At 38.9% G+C, this 25,352-nt stretch overlaps 1 protein-coding gene across 1 annotated transcript in view; it reads right to left on the bottom strand.

Moving 5' to 3' along the window:
• Nucleotides 1–25,352, bottom strand: part of TENM1 (teneurin transmembrane protein 1) — an 831,368-nt gene that overhangs the window by 91,781 nt on the left and 714,235 nt on the right. The window contains exons 15-17 of the mRNA XM_056491567.1: nt 7,330–7,515; nt 6,279–6,302; nt 3,814–3,960 (exon numbers count right to left, since the gene is read on the bottom strand). Coding sequence (XP_056347542.1) covers nt 3,814–3,960; nt 6,279–6,302; nt 7,330–7,515 — 357 coding nt within the window. The remainder of the gene's footprint in view (nt 1–3,813; nt 3,961–6,278; nt 6,303–7,329; nt 7,516–25,352) is intronic.

The raw sequence follows: 25,352 nt of genomic DNA, 5'->3' as shown, positions 1-25,352 counted from the left end.
GCTGCAACTTTCAGCTTGAGACAAAGACCTGTTTATGCAGCAGCTGGATAAATATATGTCCAAAAACAAGGCAAATTGTAGCTTGGCTACAATTGAGTGGGGTGTGACCCATGAGTGCCCTTTGTGTCCCCACACCTCAGCAATGTGTTCTGCCTCCTGCTCCAAGACAAAGGCACTTCGCCTGCAAAAAGCTCAGCAGAGCTTTCTGGAGATCTTCTGGAACTTCCAGTGAATCTAAATTAGCTGCAGCAGAAGAAGAAATGACCTGCTCAGATGAGCTGAATTGCCATGTTATAAGCCAAAATCATGTCAGTCGTGACTGAGAGAAGAGAATAAGGAATGGGGAATTACACTGAGTGAAACCCACAGTGAGGGAAAGGCCCCAGTGCAAAGGACACCTGCTTTACTCCTTGGCATTTTTTAATGGACATCACACTGCTAACAGACTGCAGAAGCAGTCTGTGAGGGCAAGTGCAAACCATGCCATCATGCATCTGTTATAATGCTAAGACCTTTTCACTGATATTTGTAGTGATATTTGAACAGGTAAACATGCCCTTAAGTCTGCGAGCAGGAAAAAGCTAACAGAGAGTTATGAGCTGAAATGGGAGAGGCAGCTATGGTACAGCCAGGGAACAAGTGCAGCAAATCCTAATGGGGCTCTAAAAGAAATTGTACCTTCCCTGCCCCTGAGAATAGTTCCACATGTGTTTTATCTTACCAGCAGCAGTAACTGCACTGAAGGGACCTTGGTGCTGTGCATATGCTTATGCCTTTTCCTTATATGATTATATCAGCCCTTAAAAAATGAATTCAAGATTTCCCTCTCCCAAAGCTTTCGTGCTCTTAATACAGAGTAAACAACACCACTAATGCTTTCTCATGCAAATTAAATGACATTATTGAACCCTTATGGTTGGGACTAACCTGTTTTTTTTTTGTACTGTGTCTCTGAATGTAGTTTTAAATGATAAAGATCTCAGTTTTTCCATCCCTGATAGTACCATGTGACAAATTAACTGAAAAAATAACCTAAAACTTTGTCTAAGTCCTAAAATTAGAATTTGTTTGAAATTATAATTGCTCAGCTTCACTACAACTTTGTTCTTTGGTAGTGACCTCCTCCTCACGAACTCGAAGCACAACAGGACTGAGATTTAAATGTTTGATTTAAACACAACTGGAAGGGAGACCTTTGCTAGGTGAGAATTCCATGATTTGGCTTATACAAGGGCACTAAATTATTTCTTGGGCTATGTGTCACTGACTATCATCACATCCTAAGGTCTCAGGAAGTTACCACCTGCCAGCTGTGTTTCTTTAACTCACCTGAATGCAAGCTCTTACCTCAGCTGCCAGTGAAAATGCTAATAACTTCCATCCTGGTGAACCTATTCCAGCTGTGTAGCTTGATGGATGCTATGCCACCATAATATTCTCAAAGCCTAAGGCTCAACCTCCCAGCCAACAGGACTTAAGAGGTAATGTCACACTTCCTTCCCAACTCCCGATTGCTGTGTTGGTATACAAACCCTGAAACACACAGCTTCTGATTTCATATTCATCTAACACTGGTGTAACTCCAATCAATGACTTTAGGGGAATTTTTCTAATTTATGCTTATGCCAAATCAGGTCCTACGAACTATATATACACATATAAAGAAAGAGAGAGAGAAGTGGTTATAATATGTAGATATAAAATTATTTTCTTATATGAATTGATTGTGAGGAAAACTTAATTACATTTAGCCCATCTGTAGTCAGATTAATTGAATATTTTTTTCTGCACTTATCTCTAATTTTAATGTCAACAGAGCTGTCCTAGTCCATGTTATGTTCCCATTAAAAAGGGAAAAGAAAATTGCTTTTAAAACCTGCAGTGAAATGATGTGAAGTGTCTGCCTTAAACTGACAAGTTCAAGGAGATTTAGAGTTAAAAGTGCCAACTCTTCCAATAACTCACTGTTATTGCAGAATATAAAGCACCCAAAATCATAGTACAGGGCAGTTTATACAGAGCCAGTTCACAGTGTGCATCAGAAAATGCTTTCCATACATTACAGGCTAAACAGGGTTTTAGTGGGCAGATTTAAGAGTGCAGGCGGGTGAGTCATGGCTCGGACAGCAGGGGAGAGCAGCGACAGATGGGAGAGCACAGGGGGCAGGGATGCCAGCTGTGGGATCTTGTGTGACAGGGACACACACTAGTGCAGGAGAGCACAGACAGTAGGCAGAGACAGGGTTCTTGGACCTCCTGGAAATAAGGTGGAAAAGGAAGGATATGAGAGGAATAAGGCAATTTTGAATAGGGTTCAGAAATGAGAAAGCCTTTGCCAAAGGACAGCAGGGTCTTAGAGCCCACAGGATACAAAAATCAAAAAGGATCAAAATATATTTGTAAATAAGGAATCATCACTGAGTCAGAATGTTTCTACTAAGGTCCCACAGTGACCTCAGTTCTTGGACATACATCAAGCTTAATTTATCAATGACCTAGAAGAAAACAAAATCATCATAGCAAGGTTTGCCCCTACAGTCACATATAAGATCTCATCCTGGACACTGATACAGTCTTTAGGTGTGACACAATAAGATAATATGTACTTTAACACATCTCAGTGTACAATCTAAGGAAAAAAAAAATTAACCATGTTTGGGGCTGTTTATAAAATCACAGAACTATATGGGTTGGAAGGGACCTTAAAGATCACCTTGTTCCAACCCCCTGCCGTGGGGAGGGACATCTTGCAGTAGACCACATTTCTCAAAGCCTCATCCAACCTGGCCTTGAATCCACTCTCTGAATGAGAAAGCTGCACAGCTCTGTGGATGGGACAAGCACACTCTAAAGGCTGGTAGTAGGTCAAGGAGAAAAAAGCAATAGTCCTTGACTGCTCAGCAAATGACTATTCCTAAAACAGATAGGAAAAATGTTTAACTCTGAGAGCAACCAGCCAGGAATATTGTGGCTTCTCTCCCACTGGCAAGTTTGAAATAGAGCTGGATGTTTTTTCTTAAAAAAAGTGCTCCAACTCATGTATTAGAACAAACTATTGTAAAGGAAGCAGAGACCAGCAAATGAAAAAACTATGTTTTCCCCAGCAAATCTAAAACTTAAGCAACTTTAGAATGAAACCAAGATCACAGAAGACTGAGGTGGAAAGCACCTAGTGCCAAATGCCCTTATTCAACCGATAAAAAGAAGCAAATAATTATTTCAGTACAGGGCTCTGTTTATGGTACTTTCCAAAATCTCTTCTGCACATTTTATACACTAATTTCCTCAATAGTCCTTCAAAAGTAGGTCCAGATAATTGTAAGAACTGTGCTGTGTCTCAGTAGAAATATTAAGAGAGAGACTATGTTAAAAGCAACTGTAAATGTGCACTTTATGCTTGCAAAAATATTAAATTAATTAGAAGACTAACTGGATACATTTTGACAGACACCGAGGTTTTTTCATTTGGGTATCTCTTGGCTATTTCTTCTTAAAGACTGACAGAATTATGAGGAAGACTGAAAAGGAGCTACAGGAAATTACTAATTACACTTCTGTTTTGCTTTTTATGAGAAATAAGTAAGTACTGGGATGGTAGAGCCACAGATACTTTCTGCCTGCAGTATCATCCAGCACAAGGGTCTGTTCCCTCACTGTACTCCTTCAGATAAAGTCAGTGGAGCAACTGTCTTGAATAAACAGACAAACATTGACATTTTGTGATAAAAAGGAAAGCATACACCAAAACTATGGATTTAAATGGCAGTCAAGGATGTGACAGATAAACAGAAACACATGAATTATGTATCATACCTCCATCATTGTCCAGGTTATCTGCACACACCATTTCCATGACGACGTTACATCCTGAGCCACTCCAGCCCACTTGACAAACACAGTGCCACCCATTCTGATCAAGAGTGCACCTCCCATTTCCATAACAGAGACCTGGACAACCATCTAAAATAGAAAGTGTAAAAAAAAAAAAAAAAAAAAAAAAAAAAAAAAAAAAAAAAAAAAAAAAAAAAAAAAAAAAAAAAAAAAAAAAAAAGCCTTCATGAAGGGATATTTTCTTCTTATTTTGCAGTTGCAATTATTCATTAACATCCCTACTTTGAACACTATACTTGCTGCCTTCAAATGATCACAGCTTGGACGTCACATTGTCACATTTCTGGCTGAATATGGAAAAAGCCCAACTTAGTGCTTCCCTTTGCTTGCCCAAAAGTAGTTTCTCCATGGGGAATGAGGATTTTTTTAGTGTTTTATATTTTGTGCACAGGAAAAAAGTGAGAAAATTCATGCTATAAAGTTCTAAAGTCACATCCATCTCTTTCCCTATTGAAAAATAAACTGTAGTTCACTAACAGTATCAAACATAATCAAGACTTATATCAAAGATACACATGAAAAATATTGTCTAAATGACAAACTGGCATCTGTGGACATAATCCTACACATTGCAAGGAGTGGAAGTGACCTTTTTATTCTGTTCATAAATACTCATCTGACTGCGAAAAAGACATTTTGATTTATGCTACAACACACTCTTTCCACAGAAGACAATTGAGGGAGCATTGCCTTCCTGCTCTACTTTCTTCCCTCATAGCTGAGTCCAACAGGACCAACATGTGCCCTTTGGTGGTGCTGATTCTAGATCAAAACTGGACCAAATACTAGCATCCAATCAATTATATACTTGCAAGCTCTAAATCAATAGTAGTCAGGACATTCACATCTAGAATTCTTGCCTCTAAGAATGAGAGAGGAATGGTCTTTTGGATGTGTACACTCACATCCATCTGCTTGCATAGCGCAGTGCTAGCCCAGACATTTGTCAGATCCTTACCATGTCACACATGGAGCCAAAGGACAATAGATAAAGCTTGGCAGTAAGTTTGACAGAGTGAGTGGCACCACTTTTAAGATGGCTCCTTTCCTTTTGCCAGCATGGGCATACATGGTCTGAAAGCCCCTGTGCACCTAAATAGGTGTTATCAGAGAGGGTTTTGTGAGGAGGAAGGAAGAGTCAGTGCGTGACAGCCCCAAGATACTCCAAATGAACTGTAGAGGAGCCAGTCAGAGTCTGGCCTGTCAGGCTGTGATTCACAGCCCCACATGCAGCACATTTCCTGGTAACTTTACATGAGACACATGATCTCCCTCCTTCTCACCCGTGGCACAGTTTATCAAACATCTGCAAGCAGAGGGATCAGAGTCTGACCCTTTTGCTCAGAAACACTGGAGATGGAAGGTGCATCATATTCTCACACTGAGTTGTGGAAGATGCTATTCCAAAACAACATGAACTTGACAACCATCAAATATACTATAAAAGCCTCTTTCAGGGAGCTGGGGTAAAGGACAGGATGTGAGAGCTCTTTTGGGTAATGTGGATGTTTTTTCACTTTCAATCACTGTCCTGCTGAATTCATTAATTTCTTGTATATGATTATATTTTGCTATTATATATGGTTACCCTCTAAGTCTCCAAATGCAATAAAATGAATGCTTATGTGCTTTTATTATTATCTATTTTCAAAGATATAAAATAAGAAGCATTAAAAAAAAAGCACTGAGATCTTTCCGAACTAATGATTAGTTTAATATTTCAGTGAGCAGCATTTCTGGAAGGAGCTGTGCATCACTGCTCTGCTCAGCATGGGCCAGACAGAGGGACTGCTGTCACACTGGGGGAATGTTCTTGCACTGACAGGAATGAGCATGACCTGCGGCAAGGCACAGGAATCACATGAACAGCACCAGGCAAAGCAACGTCAAATTCAACTCTTGTATCAAATGATTTGAAGAGAACTAGATCACATCTGGCACAGACACCTTTAGAAAACAAGAATACTTCTCTACCAAAAGAAACTTCAAGCATAAATGACAAAAGAGTATTTTTTTTTACTTCTCATGGGAGACAGTATCAACACAAGCTTTTTAGCTCTGGCGTTACTTTGGATGCTAAATAAGAACAAAAAATGGATTTGCCTAACACAGCACATCAGATGGCCCTATAAAACATGCTTACATTGCTACAACTTTGCAAATAAGTTGAGCACATTACTTATTAAAAACTGCATTTTCTGCTGTAAATCTCTTTCTCTGTGTGTGCATATATACCTATGTATACATCCATAAACAAATGTGTCATCTATTTTGGGAACCTAGCAGTACAGAAGCTCAAACAAAATGAGTAACAGAAAGCTCTCAATTCCCAATACTTTTTTTTTTTTTTTTTTTTTTTTTTTGTAATGTTGATATGAAAAACTTACCTTGAACAGCATCTAAGTAGTGAGCTTAAAAAAGAAAAGAACAAAACTGAGATGGATCAAACTTCTGTACCAAATGAAATTACATTTGCTTATGGCTTGACACCTGGGGGTTAGATACAAAATGTCTCCCTCTTCCTGCGGGCAGATCTATTCCTGCTGCTGTGACCAGAACATTGTTTGTGATCGTTCTCCATTTGATGACAAGTGTGCAGGGGCCATACCTGGCACTACCTACAATGTGAACAGTAGGTCTTTTTATCTTTTTGAGTATTTTGGTCCTCTGGATTTGCTCTAAGCAATCTTCAGAAAACTAGGCTGTTCCTCCATCACACACCTAATTCTTGATTTAGCGAATTCTAGAGCTAGGGAATTAATTATCTTGAAACGCTTAAGAAAAAGATAACACATTCTAGATTTTTTTTCAAGAAACAAATGTGAGACCTTATGCTGCTCATCTGAAAATTAGATAATAATCTCACTTTGGGACGTTTAGGGAGAAACACAAGACTGCAAAAAACTGTCAAATTTCATTAAAAATACAACTGTTATGTTTTTATAGTAGACTAATTACTACTAAAAACACATGAAAGGTTTACCTTATTAGGAATATTGTTAGAGGTCAGCTCTAGGAAAAACACCTTTAGCAGTAAGTAAAGTATGTAAATTCTCATACAGAAAAGCAAGAAATTAAATGCAAGAATTACATAAGGCAAATGATAGCTTTGGCTCCTCATACCTTGTATTTTTTACACATTTTTTTTTCCTTCCTGACTACCAAATTCATATTTGAACACATTGTAAAGACATGTTAGGACTGAGCTATCTTTCCATTCTGTGGGTTTTTTACAAATTAATTAATCTTCCTCTATACAGAAAGCTATGCCAAGTTGCTATTCTGCGGGACAAACAGAGTGCAGAGGCACCTTTTTTACACCTGTCTGGATTCTGAATATCTGCTTTTCCGAATAGATTTCAATCAGAATGGTGGTGATCTGTGTATAACTGGATTAAGATTTTATCTATTTCATTTCTTGAAAGAAAAGCCCCTTACCAATGGTGCAGTGATCCCCTTCCCATCCAGGGCTGCACTCACACTTCCCGTCCTTGCACTGCCCGTGCTCGGCACAGTGCGAGTGGCAGGTCCGCTCCTCGCAGCTGGGTCCCACCCAGCCCTCTTCACACTGGCATATCCCTCTGGAGCACACACCGTGGCTGCCACAGTCCAGGGTACACAGCTCTGCACAGAAAAACAGAAGTACACCATGTGGAACAGCACTTTCATACTGCATCAAGACTAATTCACTTCTGTATGAGTATCGCTCATCAGCTGGATCAAACATTGGATTTTATCACCCAGTACATGTTGCAGCAGACCTCTCGTAAGGGGTTGAAATGAGCCAAGACACAGACTCTCATTTAATAACATGAAAAGGGTTTATTCTTCTTTACAGCTTAGCCATCCCAGCTCTGACTACAGCAGGCTCCGTCTGTAGGTTCCAACTGCAGACTCTGACTGCTGGCTATTCCCTGCTGGACCATGACTGCAGGTATTGGTTTGCAGACTCCAACTCCATCTGACCCAAACTGACCTCAGAGCAGATCTTTTACAGCAACAACTCTCTTCCTTGTTTCCTTCTTCCTCAAGGCTCCTCTGCTTCCTCAAGGTCCTCTTCCTCCAGAGTCCTTCCTGAGGGCCCACCCCACCCCTTTTGTGACCCATTAAGGGCAAGATTGTTCCTCTTCTTTGGTAATCAGTACAACTGTGACTTACCAGGGGCGAGATCCCCTGTAATCTCTTCTTCTACACCTACAAGTACAGACCTTATGAAATCTGGCTGCCTCCTTCTTTAGCAGTTACTTTTCAGATTATTTATTTGTTTGAGGTGGAGACTGCAAATGATGGCTTTGCACAGGGTAGATAATAGGTCTGAACCAGACAAACAATGATGTGAAAAAGTCAGTATCTTTTGACTAACTCTTCTGAGACTCAATTCTAAAATCTCAAAAATCTCTAAATCACCCAAGTATTGTGAGCTGAATTACAGGATCAAGTGGCACATAAAATACATATAAGCAAACCAATCTTTTAGATATTCAAATGTTTGTAGTGATGACAAAATGGCCTTCACTTGCCATTACAGAGAGCCACCAGAAAGGGAGTCAGAGACAAGGCAAGCACCTCACTCTGACACCAGTGCGCAACATTACATGACCTACAGGCCATTCAGATCCCCCTTGTTCTAAAATGGCTTTTGAGGATTCAGACATTTTTTTTCCTTCCTTACCTTCATGAGTCAACTGCTAAGAAACCAGGAAGGCTGTTTCAAATAATACCTCCTTCATTGTCCTCAGCAGAATTTCCCTATCTAGGCACTGTGGAACAGCCCTGATTGTGAAGTGGTATGAAAGTCCTGAATTGTTTCAATACATCACCATATGCTAACTGCAATTCTGCTTCCATGTATACTAAAGCTGTTCTGTGAAAATAATGGTTTCATTATATAAAGGTTCCATGTAGTTAGAGTTTATTTAGAATAATTATTGTAAAGACACAGGATTTGCTTGTTATCCTGCAATTAACCTGCTACAGAAATGTCTCCTCCTTCTTCCTCTCAGAAAGCAGCTGATAGCACTTAAAATATAAGTCAAACATTCATGTCTGTTCTGATTTCAAATATCAATGCTACATATTTAGCTGTGGCAGGATTTTTCCCTTGACAGATTTTAAACAATGATCATTTAGATCTTGGAACTATTGTATATAAACATCCTTAAATGCATTTGTAGTGACAAATGCTGTCACTTACATACCAAGGAAAGTTTTTAAAGTTTAAAGTGAAATCTTCTCTTGCAACCATTTTAACACAAAGAAAAAAGCAGCACAGAACTGGAACAGCACAGTGACATCAAAGACGTGCTGGGCTCTGTCGTGAGTGAGAGCTTAGCCCTGATTTTTGTTAGTGGCCAGGATGACAGCATGGTGCACAATCAAAAGGATGGGCGAGTGACAAACTGCAAGAGCACTGTCCAACTCAAATTTAGAAGCAGAAGGCATAGTAAAGAGCATCACAGAAAATTTAGTAAAATCAAATGCAAAGTACTGTCCTTAGGAAGTCAAAACTAGCTATATAAAAAATTAATTAAATTACTATTCAGACAGGGAGTTAAGTTGTATTGGAATACAAGATAAAAATAATTATCTGATGATGTGATTCTATGATGCTCCTGAAAAACAATATGTAAGACAAGAAAAGAGATTGTTCTGTTATATCCAAATGAAAAACTGTGCTGAGTCTGGGGCATTATATCTTAGAAAATCTTGACTGTTGCCTGCTGATCATATATTAATCTAATGCTTCATGCCTTGGACTGCCTGCCTGCAGGTACTGGAAAGGATTTCTTCCTCCTTGCTGCATAATTTGTCTTGGCTCTTTTGTTTTGTTACTTGTTTGTTCTTTGGAAACCTGGGGAGACTACAGAAGGACTTGCTTTCTTATTCCATTGGTACTAAAGCTGTCCAAACACTTGCTCCTATGTTTAGGAAGTAAATTGATCCCACCAGATCACAAAAACATCACCCCCAAGCAGACTGGTAGAGGATCACTGGTTTTATCTGAACCTACCTTTCCAGCTTGGGCATCGACCTACTCCTGAGAATTAAATCTAGCAAATACGTTAAGAATTTAGGCTGCTAGAGGGATGTGTTTGATTTCCCCTGATCCCCCTCTAGTTCATTACAATTATTGCTTTTGATATTTTACTTCAAGTGGCAAAGATTGTTAAGAGGATATTAAGTAATATTGTGTAGTTTACAATACACTGAGGTAAGCAGAACGGATGGTCTTTTTGACCCTCTGGACTGATATTCTACTACACAGATTTTTGCAGTTGTGGGACTGGATTAATTCAACTGATTCCAAAACTTCAGGGAAGATTGTAGGCATTGGAATACAGAAGTGGCAATGGCTGAAGTGGGGAAACAAACCAATACATAGAGCTTCTGACCCTGTCAGCAGCTAGCAGCTCATGCCACTTCTCTATCTGTAAATAGACCAGCTGTGGAAAACCTTGAACATATTCCCACACACGGCATGCATGGGCAAATCCCCTGTCTGTCTATCTTGCAGAATCTAATCATGACAAACTCATCTCTTCCAAACAAACAAAAGGAATAAAGCATGGAACTGAAGGCAACGTAGGCACATTCCTACCACAGGGACAGGGATAGATCTTGCACATGTTCCCCTTTCAAAACAAAAAAATTAAACAGACCTAAAAATGTTACGAAGTTTTCCACTGTTTTCCCTACACGTGGAATAAAATTTTTAAACACAACTTAAACTCCTAATCTTTAATGAGTCTTCACTCATAAGGCTTCTTTTTTTTTTTTTTTTTGTTCTATTTTTCAACATAATATCATACTTGAAATGAACTTACCTAGTTCTTGCATTTCATTCTAGAAATGATTTTTTTCCCAAAAATATTGAGTCTAAATGCTCTTTAATGAAAACCAAACCAAATTTTGAAAGCACCAGATGTAATGAAAGAGCTTATTAGTTTGGACCAGGCACTTTCCTAGCTGGCCTGCAGCTCAGCCAATTCACTCTTCACTGTCACTGAGGCAACCTTGAGACTTACATTCTTTTGGTGATTTCATAAGGCTTCAGAAACGCTGTTTACCATGATAATGTATTCTTCTGCCAAGCAAATCCAAGATTCTCCACAGACTTCTCATACAAAGCAAGGGAAATCAAGCCTAATGTCATCCTATTAATGCCGTGGTAGAATATGCAGCTTTAATCCATAGCTAATTCAAACAACTAAGATCAAAAAAAAAGGATTATCAGTTCAGGTTGTCCTGTTTTTAAATGCAAAACTATTTTTTAACTTCTCCTGCAGATAAACAAGCCCAGAAACCTCCGTGTAGGAGGGAGCCACATTAGCATTTGTGTCTGTATTGAGGGTTTCCACCAGAAACTGGAGAAAATGAGATGCTGCAGTGAATGCCCAGGGACCAACAGCAATGGGAAATTATACAGTAAATTTAACTAGCTAAATACCTTCAAATAAAGCTGATATGGGAAAAATTCACATAGAAGTGAAGGTGGGACAGCAAGTCAGACATGATGCAACTGTTCACCTCACTGGAACATCTTCCTCCTTCCAAAGCAGCTGGTCCCACAGGGCATAGAAGCACCACAAATGCAGCAGAGCCAGAACAGTAGGGAAGGGCTTTGAGCTGTCGGTCAGTGCAGCAGTTGAGACAGACAAAAATGTCTTCTCTGATTGAAACAGCTATTCCACTCCTCCTCCTCTCCATCCATCTTCTGGCTCTGTGACCCCTGCCTAGCGCTTAGCACGTGAAACTGGTGAGATGATTCAGGTCATGGAACTGTCTAATAATGATTCCGTTTATTTTTCTGGGTTAATACCTGACAGCTAGCTGAGCTAAATCAGCCCAAGGAGAGATCAAAGCAGGCAGGACAAGGGAGGAGATGCAAATCCCAGCCTGGACAGAGACTGTCCTGCTGAGGAGTCACAAGCTGTGCCATCATCTGACTGCAAAGGACAAGAACAAAGAGATGACTTATGTAAGGTAACAAGGGAGGCAGCTGACAAGAGGTACAGTTTGGATTAGTTGACTCAAGGATGTTACATCACAAGCCTTCACTTGTGCTGTTTTATTAATTGCCATTCATTCTTACAATGTACAGTGCCACGCTCACAATTCCTTAAGTTCCTTGACCATGTTAGTGTTTAGGCTTGTAGGCTTACATAAACCCATCTCTTCCCTGCCACTCCTCTGTGTCACAGTTTAGTGGGATATGCACCTGCCTGCCTGAGCTCTGGGCAGACCTTGTGCAGCAAGCTGGGCTGCAGGCTGGTCTGTGGCTGAGACCCACTCCTCAGTACATGCAAATGTTCATGGTTCCCAGGAAACCAAGTCAGCCAAATCCACAGTAATTCATGGCCCTGCATCAGTTTTGGTACCTGTACACTTTGAAATCCAAACAAGGTTTTCTAAATGTAGGCCTGGAAAGTTAATTTTCTTTCTGAGAAAAGCCCAGCCATGAAGAGTCACTGCAAGCATCGTGCTGGCCTCAGCCGACCCCAGCAGCTTCTCTCAGCCTTTCATCAAATACTGTTTGCATCAAATCTAAAATTCTGAGTCCTTAGACTCACACCAATTAATGAAGAAGAGAGTTAAAAAATGTTCAACTCAGTCTAGAATTTTTACTGACATGTCCTTAATTCTGAATGCTCATTAATTTTTGGAAAAAGGCAAATGTGAGCTGTGAACCATTATTTGTACATATTCTTGTGAAGGAGACAAATAGTAGATAATTCCTGAGCTAATCTAAAAAGCATTAGAAATTCACTCCACACTCTTCATTTTAATTACCTAAGTCAACAATGATTTCTTTCAAATGTGTTTTTATAATAAGTTCCTACTTAGGTGTTATGAAAAGGGAAATTAAAGCTAAATATTTTATAATTTGTAATGATAAGGGAAGATTTTAATGTTAATTCAACATATGTCAGAAATAACTCCTAGAAAATCATGCTAAGAATACATAACTATTTGTAAACACAAGTGGCCAAACACTGCAAAACACTCATACTTTTGTTCAGTGGTGAGTCTACAGATAGTCTAAACTTTCAGTATTATATTAATAATTTTGCTATCCATTTTTTAATAAGTGGTTTTCCATAAAGATTAGAAATTAATCTACCCTGACTTTCACCCAATAAGCTTAACTGCTAGAGGCAGCAAAAAAATCACCTATCTAGACCTAATAAAGAAGTTTTTCCAATTTAAATATACATTGCATTTAATAAGTTTGCATGATAATTTCAACAATGTTCCTGAGCTTTTTAAATTACCTTCCTGCTGTGTCCTGGAGACAACTCTGTTCTAGCTTTCATTTTTAGCAGTTGACTTTATTAATATAATTTTTTACACCACAAAAAAGTTCAAAAATGAAAAGTTTTAGGCGTTTCAAAGCACTTGAGCTTTTTTTTTTTTCTGTAAAACCTAATGGAAATTTATGCCCCTTAACAAAGAGTACCTAGGAGTGCACTGTAGTTTCATGCAGATATCGAGTTGTACATATCTGTACTAGAAGACATGTTATTTTTATAGTACAACTTACCTTATTTTCCCAATTTACATAAACTTATTTGGCAATCTGGATGTTAACTGCATCTGATCTTGGCTTTTCCAGCAGTGTCACAGTATGTTAGTTAGGTGTGAATTTTTTACGTTCTTAGTCAACCACAGCTATGCCAATAAACCTTCCTGGGAAGTGTTCAAGGCCAGGTTGGATGGGGCTTGGAGCATCCTGGTCTTGTGGAAGATGTCCCTGCCCATGGCAGGAGAGTTGAAATTGGATGATCTTTAAAATCCCATAGATCTTAAAGAACCCAAACCATTCTGTGATCTATGATCTATGATTAAGCAAGGCACAGCTTTTTTAGGGGCAGCACAACAGTACTACATGGGTTGTACCAGTGTCCAGTGGCACCTGCTCTTCAATTCCTTCAATTTCTGAGATGGAAATCAAAGGGATTTGCAAATGTCTTCAAAAGATGAATGCTGAAGTCCTTCTCTGTCAGCTGCCAGGTTTTGTGAATATGTTTTCCTTTGGGAAACTGAAATTAGGTTCCTGTGTGGAAAGGCAGCAACAGTGCATTGCTGTCTCTTTCCTAACCTCCACACCACCGAGGAACACGTGATGGGAACTTGCCACAGAACTTAAAAAGAAATTTAGTACAATCAGAAATAAATCAATATGAGAGATCATCACCAAATGACTGATCCATTTTAACATAAATTTATAAAGAATAGAGCAGCAAAGGACTTCACAGGACCATCTATTATTGTTTCAAAATAAATCATACCCGGCATCCTTGAAAAGCTCCCAGCAACAGAGAACAGGCTTATACTATGACAGGCAACTCATACCACTATCAGACCATCTTCACAGACAAATATTCTCTCAATCTAAATTTTTCTTATTGCAAAATTCCTTATCCTTCTCTTCATGCATTACATGCTAATATCTGACACTGAAATATATTAAAGGTTACCTCACAATACTACAACAATGTGCTACAGTTAGGTGAATAAATTCAAAGCAACTCCTTCTGCAAAACTATTGCATTGAATTTATTATCACCTATCTCTCCAAAATAATTTTCACAGCCATTTCCAAAGATTCTGTCCTTGCTCAAACTGGGACACAATGGCCCATCCCAGCAAAACATTCAAAGAGTGAGACCCATCTCATCTGAACTGAAATATTTGTCTGAAACACTTTTCTATTACAGTCTGTTATCAGACTAGAATGCTTAAATTTATTCAGCTATTGTATTTATTCTTTCTGACACTGTCACGAAGCAAGACTGTAGCATGCACATAAAGCTATGTTAAGTCAATGAAGAATTATTTGGAAAAAATCTTGAGGAGAAAACAAGTCCTACTCTAAATTGCATCTGCCCTCATTTCTGGCTCTGAACAATGTTAGAGAGGCTCATAACACATTCCAACTATTTACAGTTTTCCATGAATTACATAAACATAGACATGCCTTAGCCCCCTCAAATACCATTTTTTTCATGTGTCTTCTTGATGTCTTCTTATAATTAAATTCATATTAAGTACCTCCTTTCTTGCATAATTAACTGATATTTTATATTTTCTCTTCAGTAGATCGCTGGGTTTTGTCATGAAATGAATTAGTGATTCCAGAAAATAAGCTTTTGTGTGGTCTCATTAGTATTAAAAAAAACAAACCAAAACAAGCACAGCTGAAATCTTAGTAGAGGACTAGCCCAGGCACTCTTCATGTTTTGTTCACTATTATCTCAGGAACTGTTCTATCAGGAGGCAAAGAGGTACTTCAGGAGGCTGGGTCTTCCTTAGAGAGACAAGAGTTGCTGAAAAGAACTACTGACTAGCTAGTAACTTCAGAAAATAAATGAGAGGGACCTAAACTTCACACAGCCCTGATTATTATTTGGCATAACTCAGACACAATTATTGGACAACTATCAACTACATCTACCAAAGGCAAAACTTCCCCAAAACTTCTTTATTCCCCAAACATTACTTCATTTTAAAACTTCCTACCGTAAGTTCTATGTAGAAAACCTTTCTGGTGTATTGCCTTGCAGTCAGCTAACTACCTTTCTTATCTTCTTACCACAGGCCATAACATATAAAATAAACCCACTGGAACTAAAATGCTGTATTCTTACTATTTGTTACTCAGAATGTTTCACTATCCATACAGTGGTGGTTTTAATTGCTTTCTGTAAATTATCCTACCATCATCTCATTGAACTTATTCTTGATGCATTAGGCACTCTATAAATAACTCTTCTGGCCTCTAGTAGGAGGGTTGCCATTAGCACTACTGTGTATCACAAAATATATGAATGCAATTGCATTTAAAAAGCCCTGTAAGGTAGTTTCTGATAATGCTACAGCTATTCACAAGTATCCTTTTGAAACTGGAAGGCTCACTTTACTTGAAAATTTATTTGTGTAGAAAAATAATCAGTGGACAGACAGAGAGGTCTAGAGGGAAAATACAACAGAGGTTGGGGAAATGACAGAGCAACTTTTTCTCCTTCTGAGATCTTTTATTACACTTTTTTCATCCAGCTTTATTTTTCATCTGATGAAGATTTTCTTCCTGATCCAAATCCAATTTATATATATAAAAAAATCTCACTCTATATCGATTTTGCTGTGGTTCAAAATGGTATTTTTACAGTACAAAAATTTAATCAATACAGCCTGAAGAAGCTGGACTGGTAATGGTAAACATACTAACAGATATTTCATTTCAGGCAGCCAAAGCACTGAAAATTGATACCACTGCAAAAAATTCCTCATTTGGCACTGGGAACATCTCTGTTTACCCAGCCATAGCACTGGTGTAAAGGAGAAAACAACTGTGCTGGGCTTGCTACCCAAGAGACTTCAGCTGCAGAACTTGTCTCTTTCCTAGAGACCTGATACAGGTTGGCAGGTTGGATAAGGCTGGTATGGGTAACATTTAAAATAAATGAGCAGAAGTGTAACCTAATAGCAAGGAAGATTAGACTGACACAAAGGCAAGGAGAAGTAAACAGAAATCTGACCAGGACATTTTAAAATATTGTTGCCCAAGTAAATGTGGAGTTTCCTTGTCAAATTTGGTCCTGTTTTATAATTTGTCTTCACTGTTTCATTTCAAGCTGTACTTGTAGCAAAGCAGTGAGATGTCAGTCATCAGTGGAGACTTATCCTCTGACTAACAAGCTCTGAAATCCTCTGCAACACCCCAAGAACCACAAAAGGAAGTGCTGTGCAATGTCTACCTTGTTCAGTATTTTGTTTGATCAGGAGACTGGTATGAAAGCAGTCCAGAACAATCTGTCATGAGCTGTAATGGGCGAGATGAAAGCAATGCCTTTGTGCTCACTCACAGAAGGGAAAATGCAATTCACTGTTCCTTGGACTGAAAATCCAGTTGTGCAGTAAAAATGGAAACCTGTTGAGCAAGTGACAGACCACAACAATTGGGGAAAGCATGAGGCCTGTGATAATGATGAGAACAACCATGGATTTGTGGGGAAAAGGGAAATAGGCAGAGATGGCTCAGTAGGCTCATTCAATATAGCTGTCTCACAGGTACAGCCTGAACTAATACAGCATCAAAAGAAAATAAAGATTTTGAGACACCTATTTTTAGCAAAAGTTCCCCAGAATGTCTGAAGGGATCAAGATATGTCTATATAAGCACTAAATCTTTTGTGGTACACAGAACAACTATTGTTAACACTGCTCAAAATACAAAGCTTTCCACAATTATTTAATTACTAAGTTTGATTAGTGATACCCAGTAAAGAAGTAATGATTTATTCAAGCATTATTTGCAACAAATAGGCACCATCTTGAATTCACTGGCTTACAGGATGGCCTTTGGATATGGGTCCACTCACAAAAATTGTGCTAGTCTGTGCCCTGAATGTTAGATGTACTTGCTGACTTCAGTAATGAAGATATATTTTACTTATCCTATTTTGAAAGAGCTCAAAATGCTGAAAAGTTGGTATTGGCATTACTTCTCAATTGTATTACAGGAACAGCTACAGATTCATCTGTGTAAAAGCAATGGCAGCCCACAAGTGACAGAGATGCCATTGTTGCCCAAATCAGACACTGACCTGGCACTCAGAAGGAAAGGGGATAATGATTTGCAGAATGTACATCTAAGTGCTGGGAATGGATGCTTATAAAAGAATGTGATTTTTTATCTTATTTTTTTTCACTGAAGAGCCAGTCTACATGGACATGGACAGATGGAAGAGAAGTTTCAGGGTGACCTAACTGTGGACTTCCAGTACCTGAAGGGAGCAAGGAAGAGGGAGAAGAACAGTGGACAAGGGCATGTAGTGATAGGGCACAGGGAAATGGCTTTAAACTGAAAGAGGGTAGGTTTAGATTAGGTATTAAGAAGAAATTCTTAACTCTCAGGGTGGTGAGTCACAGACACAGGCTGCCCAGAGAAGCTGTGGATGCTTCATCCCTGGAAGTGTTCAACACCAGGTTGGATGAGGCTCTGAGCAAGCTGATATAGTAAAAGATGCCCCTGTTCACAGCAGGGAAGTTGGAGGGTGCCTTTAAACCCGAATAATTCTATGATTCAATGAAACAGTGAATCAACTAAAATAAGGCCTTGGTCTGTTTGTATTACAGAAAAACTATTGTGAGAAATCAAGTCATTACCAGCTTCTAAGAAACATCTCAGGTTCACAGGCAAAAGCAAAACAGATGAAGAAGCTGGCCTTGCTTCCTCCCATTTTAGCACAAACAGTTCCTTGGACAAACTCAGCAGTGAGACATAACAAACTCTTGCACAAAACCAAGGAATGTGGCCTCAATTAGCACAAGTTCCACAGCACTCAGCATCTGCCTACGAGCATTGTGTCCATCCACACGCAGGGAGCAAACATCCCTGTGCTCACAGCTGAGCCCGTGCAGGTGAGTGCAGACACAAAGCAGCTCCCAGTAAATAAACCATAACTTCCTCTGTGTCAGCAGCACAAACAGAAATAGCAGCATGCATCTGGCAGCTGCTGCTCTGCCTGACTGCTGCCAAACCAAAGGTGCAGCTCATGACTTGCATTTTTCTGTGGAGCCTGGTACCAGCTCCTCAGAGCTGGCAGAGGCACCACCAGGCTGGCCACTCTTCTTCAGGGCATTCTTGAATTCAGCATATGGGGGACCAGAGTAGGAGTTGAACAATTATATGTCATGTGAACACTCACGTGCATTCACAATCCCTCTGCATTCCATCAGAAAATTATTTTGAACCCCAAGGTGATAGACACTATTTTAACAATCTGTTAGTAAAATAGCCAAGGCTTCCTAGACTGAAGAGTGACATACCCAAATGTACACTGTAGCTACAATATGCTACAAGGAGTTTTTGCCCCATTGACATTAAAATATTCTTGTATAATGATTAAAAATTTATTTTTTTAAAGCATATTACTCAAGCCAAAACATTAAAGCAAATGTTGTTAAGGAGGGCAGAGACTGGGAAATCCTTACATGTCTATAGATACTACCCTTGCAACAATATAGACAACCAAAATGCTTAGAAATGTAGTATGTGAGGAAGTTCTCATGGGTTTGACTTTTACCAATAGCAATTGCCTATTTTCAGAGGAAGTTAAAATTCACAGACTGCTGCATAAATATATTGAAATGATAGTTATTACCATGACAACAAAAAATACAAATATCAGCTTTTTAGGGACTGATGCAGCACATTTTGTATAATAGATGTTCTGAAATGCACTGAAGGACAAAACCTCTAGTTGTTTTAGTGCTCTTTTGTACCCTTGCTCTAGCAATTCCCATTTGTGCTTTTCCAGCTGTGAAGAAACAGAAGCTCACTCTAATATAAGAACTCTTCTTTAAAAGAGTGGTATGGATAATTTGTGAGCAGCAATGTGAGAACATTCCGACAGCTTCTGTACTTCAGAATCCCCTTTTACAAAATGTTGTTGTGGAGTACAAGCCTTCCACAGTCAGAATTTCCATCTTGACATTTTCTTGAGCGCAGACTGCTCATGAAAGACCTTTCCGTCCTATATCCTGTCATTTGTTCTAGCATGGCTCTTAATCCCTGTTCAGTAGATTGACTCCTGTGTAGGTGATAAGGTTGAGATGTAAAACAGGCATGCAGGCATTTAACTCCAAATATACACCTCTAAACTCCTTGCTTACATTACCTACTTCAAAGACCCTTAATTCATTTTGGCACCTGAGCTGCTACTAAAATCCCACTTACTCACCAGGTTGTGCTACTAGATAATGACAGCAGCTTTATGTTAAGAGCTCTAGTTTTGCAATCTGCAGGACCTTGCACCAGTGTTGGCAAGGATCCTAAAGAGCATCGCTCTCCTAGGGCTGGCCTAGCACAAAGCACAGCAAGTGGGACATTCCTGACAGGATGGACTCCCTGCAGAGGCACAATGCCGTGCAGACAGAGAGGAAAGGCTCTGTCAGCTACCCAGAGTGGAGAGTAAACAGAGCCATTTTGTCATCACCCGAGCAATTTGGGTATCTCCCTCCTGGGTAAGTCAACAGTTGCTGAGATAGAAGCATCCAAAACTGGATCTGTGGATTCCACCCTGTGGAAAAAAGCAATACCTTGCTGTGGATTAGACTAGGATTTACAGAAGCTGACTTAATTAAATTGCATTTACATAGGAATGAGGAATATTTCCATTAACTGCTGAATAAGGTGCAGACAGCAATAGATTAAGAATCTTAATTTTCAGGAAGAAAAAGAAAAGGAAAGGGCCATTATTTTTGGCATATCTGCAAAATAAGCAGCAATCAGTTGAAAAACACCCTGTTTCCTCATTGTATATCTCATACCCTTGACTTATCCTATTCCTTAAATCAATACATTACTACATCAGGTATTTTTACACAGGTTCCCTGTGATCTGATTTAAACATGCAGGATAATTAATTTTTATTGGAGTGCTTCTTTACTGCCTTAAATTTCTCATGTTTTAAATTCTGCAGCAACACATTTTAAGTGTTCCAGTCTTTAACCAGTATGTTTTTAATAGAAACCTTGTTCACCAAATAAATTTTTGCACTCTTGCAACTCTACAGGAGTACAAATCAAACTAGTCACATATCGTTCTTTTCTTTTCAATGAAATATACAGTAGTAGGGAAGAGTCTTTCTACAATGTCAGACAATGTACAGCAGGGGAACTTCAATCATCCTTTTAATTAGCAGAGCAGTAATAGGCAAATTACAGAAAGAGGACAGTAAGATGAAATTAAGCGAGTCCATCATTGCTTAAGAACAAAACAGTGAAGGACATTTCTAGTATAATCAAAAAGTTCTTGAGATTTGTCTAAAATAGGGAATAGAGTGGACACACCACTGTGCAACTGAGCAGTCTATAGAAAATGCATGATATTACATCATGTACTGAGGAAATTTCTATGCTATTTTCAATACTGCAAGCTCTTTGTAGTGAACATCTTTGTCCTATGACTGACACCCATACATTGCAATTCCCTAAACCTGAAGAGTTTCTGATTACGATGAAATGGGTTCACCTAATTATTTTTTCAAGTTGCAGTTTTTGATGTTTAATATTGAAATCTATTTGAGATGTCTTGAACTATTTTAATATACTGTATTATGCCTTAATTTCTTTTTGAAGTACTTACTGTAAAAAAATGCAGACTTTTAATGATTTTTAAATTATTCCACTCTACACATATCAATTTACAACAATTACAACATTTTGCATTTTTCAAAGCCCTTCAGTTTTAAAGAGGTTTTTTACTTCACAAGATATTGAAGGAAGAGGATGCTGATTCATTTTTACCCTTTGTAAAATTACCACCAATCTTGCTAGGATAGCTTAACCAAAAATAGATATGCTAAATATATACCATCTCCATATAATCATTTTAGGATGAATGTTTTTGTGACTAAGAACTGCCAGTATTCTTTTCCCAATCATAATTAGGTTGCTTCAGTGATATAAATGGATTCAGTGGAATTATGACAAATGTCCTGGAGTAAGAGGACAGAAACTGGCCTACTTTTTCTGAATAGAGTCTAAAGAAATGAAGGCAGGACAGGATGTCAGAGGCATCAGCTCTGTCACAGATTTCTCAGTCTATAATATTTTAGGCACAGTGCTGCAATTAATTAGTGGCTCAGGGCTGGATTCTCACCTGAAACACACTGGGACTGCACTGCTGGTATCACTCCAGTTACACTAATTTATACAAGGCTCTGCCCCCCTGATCAACTCTGTCATCCCTTTTCTCTTGATACTTCTCTCCCTTAATCTCAAGGTTCCATGTTAAAGGTGTCAATCTGAGAACAGAAGATGAGTTTTTTTGTTCAGTTGATGCCGCACGTTCAATTAGCCAGAGCTTCCCTTCTACCTGACAGGAGCAGTCAGTACTCACGAGTTTGATTTTCTTTTTCTGAAAAGCACTGCCTAGATGCCTCAAGGGGAGATGACTCATTAACATCAAGGCATTTTGGGTGACAGCCTATAAATAAAGCAACAAAGATCCATAGACAGAAAGTAGAAATATGACTATACTGAAGTCTTGGTGACATTAAAATAGTGTAGCATCAGTCTTCCACACTACTGACTGTGTCATGTATTGGTAGATCACACCCCTACTGCACAGGTCAGTGAGATGCATGCTGAAGGCCTGACTGATAATGGATTTTTACATACTATCATAACAGGGTTCAGCATGGTGTAAAGATGCTGTGACTCTGAAATACTCCAAGGATGACTTTTTTTCAATACAGGGGGTTTTCACAAAGCATATTATATAATCTGACTTGGAACAAAGTATGAAATTTTTGTTCTCCACATCTTGTAGAGGGAGGGGAAGACCAAACGAGAAATGGAACTCAGCCTCTTGTGCATTTCTCTTGGGCACATCTACTGTCAGATGTCTAAATTGGTAATGGCTCCATGTCTTTGAGCACATTGGTGTGATTTGCCAAAGGATGACCAAACTAGGAAAAAACTAAAATTAAACGCACAAAGGGATAAACAAGACAGAGCAGTGAAATAATTCCAAAACAGAATATGTTAATTTGTGTTGTGAACATTATCATGGATTTTTTATTTTCAGTGCTTTGTATCAGAGAAGCATTTAGTCTTTTCACAGGCTAATTATTAAAGAGATGAAATCACATTTTCTTTTTTAGCATGAGCTAAAGCCATTTCAATGCTTGAAGATTACCTATTTGCTGAATGGTTAGTGTCACTGTTGGGAACAACATTTTGGAGAATGCATAACTGCAGCAGTGTTGGTGCTGTTTCTTTTTGCCTTGGAAAGGCTTTGAGAATCAAAATGGTGAAACACAACTCTTATCTGAGATGATCCACAGAGATGTCTGTGGATCTCTGCCTGAGATCAGCTCAGCTTCCCTGATGCCTGTGCCTCTCTACAGGCAAAATGGACATAACTCCCCTTATTCCTTGCACAGTCCAAAGAATACTGCAGAAAGCAGGACAGATGACTGTTCAAGGGATAGCAAGTCAAACAACTAAAGAAATAAAGTTCCTGTAGAAGAAGACGCTGGATCTCTGAGTATTTCAACATGTACTACACCACAGATAGCAATCAACGTCTGCCCAGGTCAGTAGGAATGGAAGAATCAACTGCATTACTTGAATAATGACTGCAGACTTGGGATCCTTGCAACTGGAATTATAACAGCTATGTCTCAGGTACAGCACTTGAAAGAACTCTGCCACAATAACTCTATATGGCTTCTCCACAAATTCCTGACACTGGTGTAATTTTGAAGCAGTAAAAGCCATAGCTTGTTTTTGACCTTCAGCATTCAGGCCAGCTGGCAAACTGGCACAACAGGCTAATCCATCTCCCTCATGGTAAATACATGTCAGTCTATAACCATACAGAACAGTTAGAACACTTTAATCTTGTCCATATAATAAACCAAAGACAGACAGAAGGTACTTTTAAAATTTCTTCTTCTGATCACATATGGCTGTAGCAAAGGAACAACAATATTTTTGTGATTGGTGCAGCTAAAAATCTGCCAGAATCTTTTCCAGGGTGAAATTTGGTTGATGCTGCCTAAAGAAGACAGAAGAATCAGAGGCATATTATCTGTATATTTGTAGTTAGCTGATAGGAAGAGCCTTTACAAAGATGCTCATAAGCAGCAAGGCATAGCTTAAATGAAAACCATGTCATCTCTGGGAGAGGTAAATTGAAATCTGAGCTAACAAAGGAAAATGACTTTTCATGGAAGTTCAATATTGTACAGTAGAAAGAGGCCAAATATATCTGAAACAGATATCCAGCTAAGGATATTGAAAGGATGTATCTTAGCTAAACAAAAGCCAGCCCAAGTTCTATCCTACAAGTAGTATAGGATTAGCAATACTAAGTGTCTGAACAACTTTCAAGCCATATTGAGCTGCTTTTATCGAGAACCAATTTAAACACAATGAAAACATATCCTGACAGCTACTCTGGAGTTCTGCAAGAGGATTTTTTGGCCCTCAAGGGGTGGCAATTGTCCAGCAAAAACTTTGGAAATAGAAAGTATCTGGGGGTGGTGCTGTGATATTGGGTTATGCCAGGGATCAGGGATCAGGCTGGACACTGGAAAGGACTTCAAATAATTTGCCAGTCTTTCACCTCACAGAAAGAAACATGATTGCAAGACTTTGCACCTATTCAAATTAGGAGTGGAAGGTGCACTTTTTAGCAGAGAGGGACAGACATAATTGAAACCATTTATCTAGGAATGGTAGACTACCCTTAATTCTCAGTCTCTGTGAAGCTTCACTTTCAAAAAACTAAACAGAAACTATGAGTGTCAAGCAAAAACCAAAGGATGATTGTAATTTTTTGGTAATGTTCTGTAGAAAATCAAATGACACAAACAATATGGTCTTTTCCAGCCTCAAAAAAAACCATGAATGATTCCAGAGCTCAGGCTGGACCTACAAACATTGGCAATTCTTAAGGATATGCACGGGTCACCCTTTATCTGTCTTCTTCCACCCATACTGATTCTTGTCTTTCACCAGGGTGCAACTTTTAAAAGGTAAGTTTATCTTGTTTGAAGAGCTAAAGATGGGCAGGTAGGGGAAGGAATCATAGAGGTGGCTCATCCCTCTTCAGGTTGGGCCACATTGTATCTGGAACAATAAATTCAAAAACATTCTAGAACCTTTGCTATTTCTCCCTTTTTAAGTCTACCAAAATATACTAACTTCTATTTTAAAAATAAAAAAAAAACCTTAATATAATGCGTCCTTGTATTTTGAAAGTATTTGGAATTCGCTGGGGAACACAGAAATTCTCAGGACAAGAGTCTTCAAAGTGCTATAGAAAGGTGAATTTTCACAGCACTGAGAATTATGTGGTACAGAGATGGCATAGAGCAAGAGTTTGAGGCAGGCTGAGAGACTGCTGCTCTCTCAGTTGCAAAGCTCTGCTGTTGTCTGACTCCAAATAAGCAGCCTGTGCTTTACCCATTTCATCCTCTTCATTGTACACAACCTCGTGACTTTCTCCATTCACGTGACAACTAGTTTATTGTGACCCTGTTACTCCTCTTATGTTTCCTTACTTACTCATTTGATGTTTTCCTTACTCACTAAAATCAAGCTTTATTTCCAACATGCACAGCAATTACTGATCCTAGGAATAACATCTCAGCCACAAATGAACATCTATACTACAGTCTAACACTCAGTGTATTGCCAAGAGCATCCTGAATCTAGTCTAACACCTAAGAAGCATCATATATTTGAAAGAAGTCTGAAGCATCTGGCCATGCTACCTGCTGGTAGTTGTAAAAACATCCTTTGATAACTCAGGATACACTAGGGATGAAGAGAGGTATTTTCTCTACTGATGGAGGTAAAGAGGTTTCCTTCCAAAAATGTTCAAAACAGCTTTGGAGATTATTTATTAGTGTTTTGACTCCTTACTTAATATCTAACTG

Source organism: Oenanthe melanoleuca, chromosome 4A (assembly GCF_029582105.1).
Source record: "Oenanthe melanoleuca isolate GR-GAL-2019-014 chromosome 4A, OMel1.0, whole genome shotgun sequence".
Lineage (NCBI taxonomy): Eukaryota > Metazoa > Chordata > Aves > Passeriformes > Muscicapidae > Oenanthe > Oenanthe melanoleuca.
Note: the sequence above shows the minus strand (reverse complement) of the source record. Positions and strands in the feature narration are given on the sequence as shown.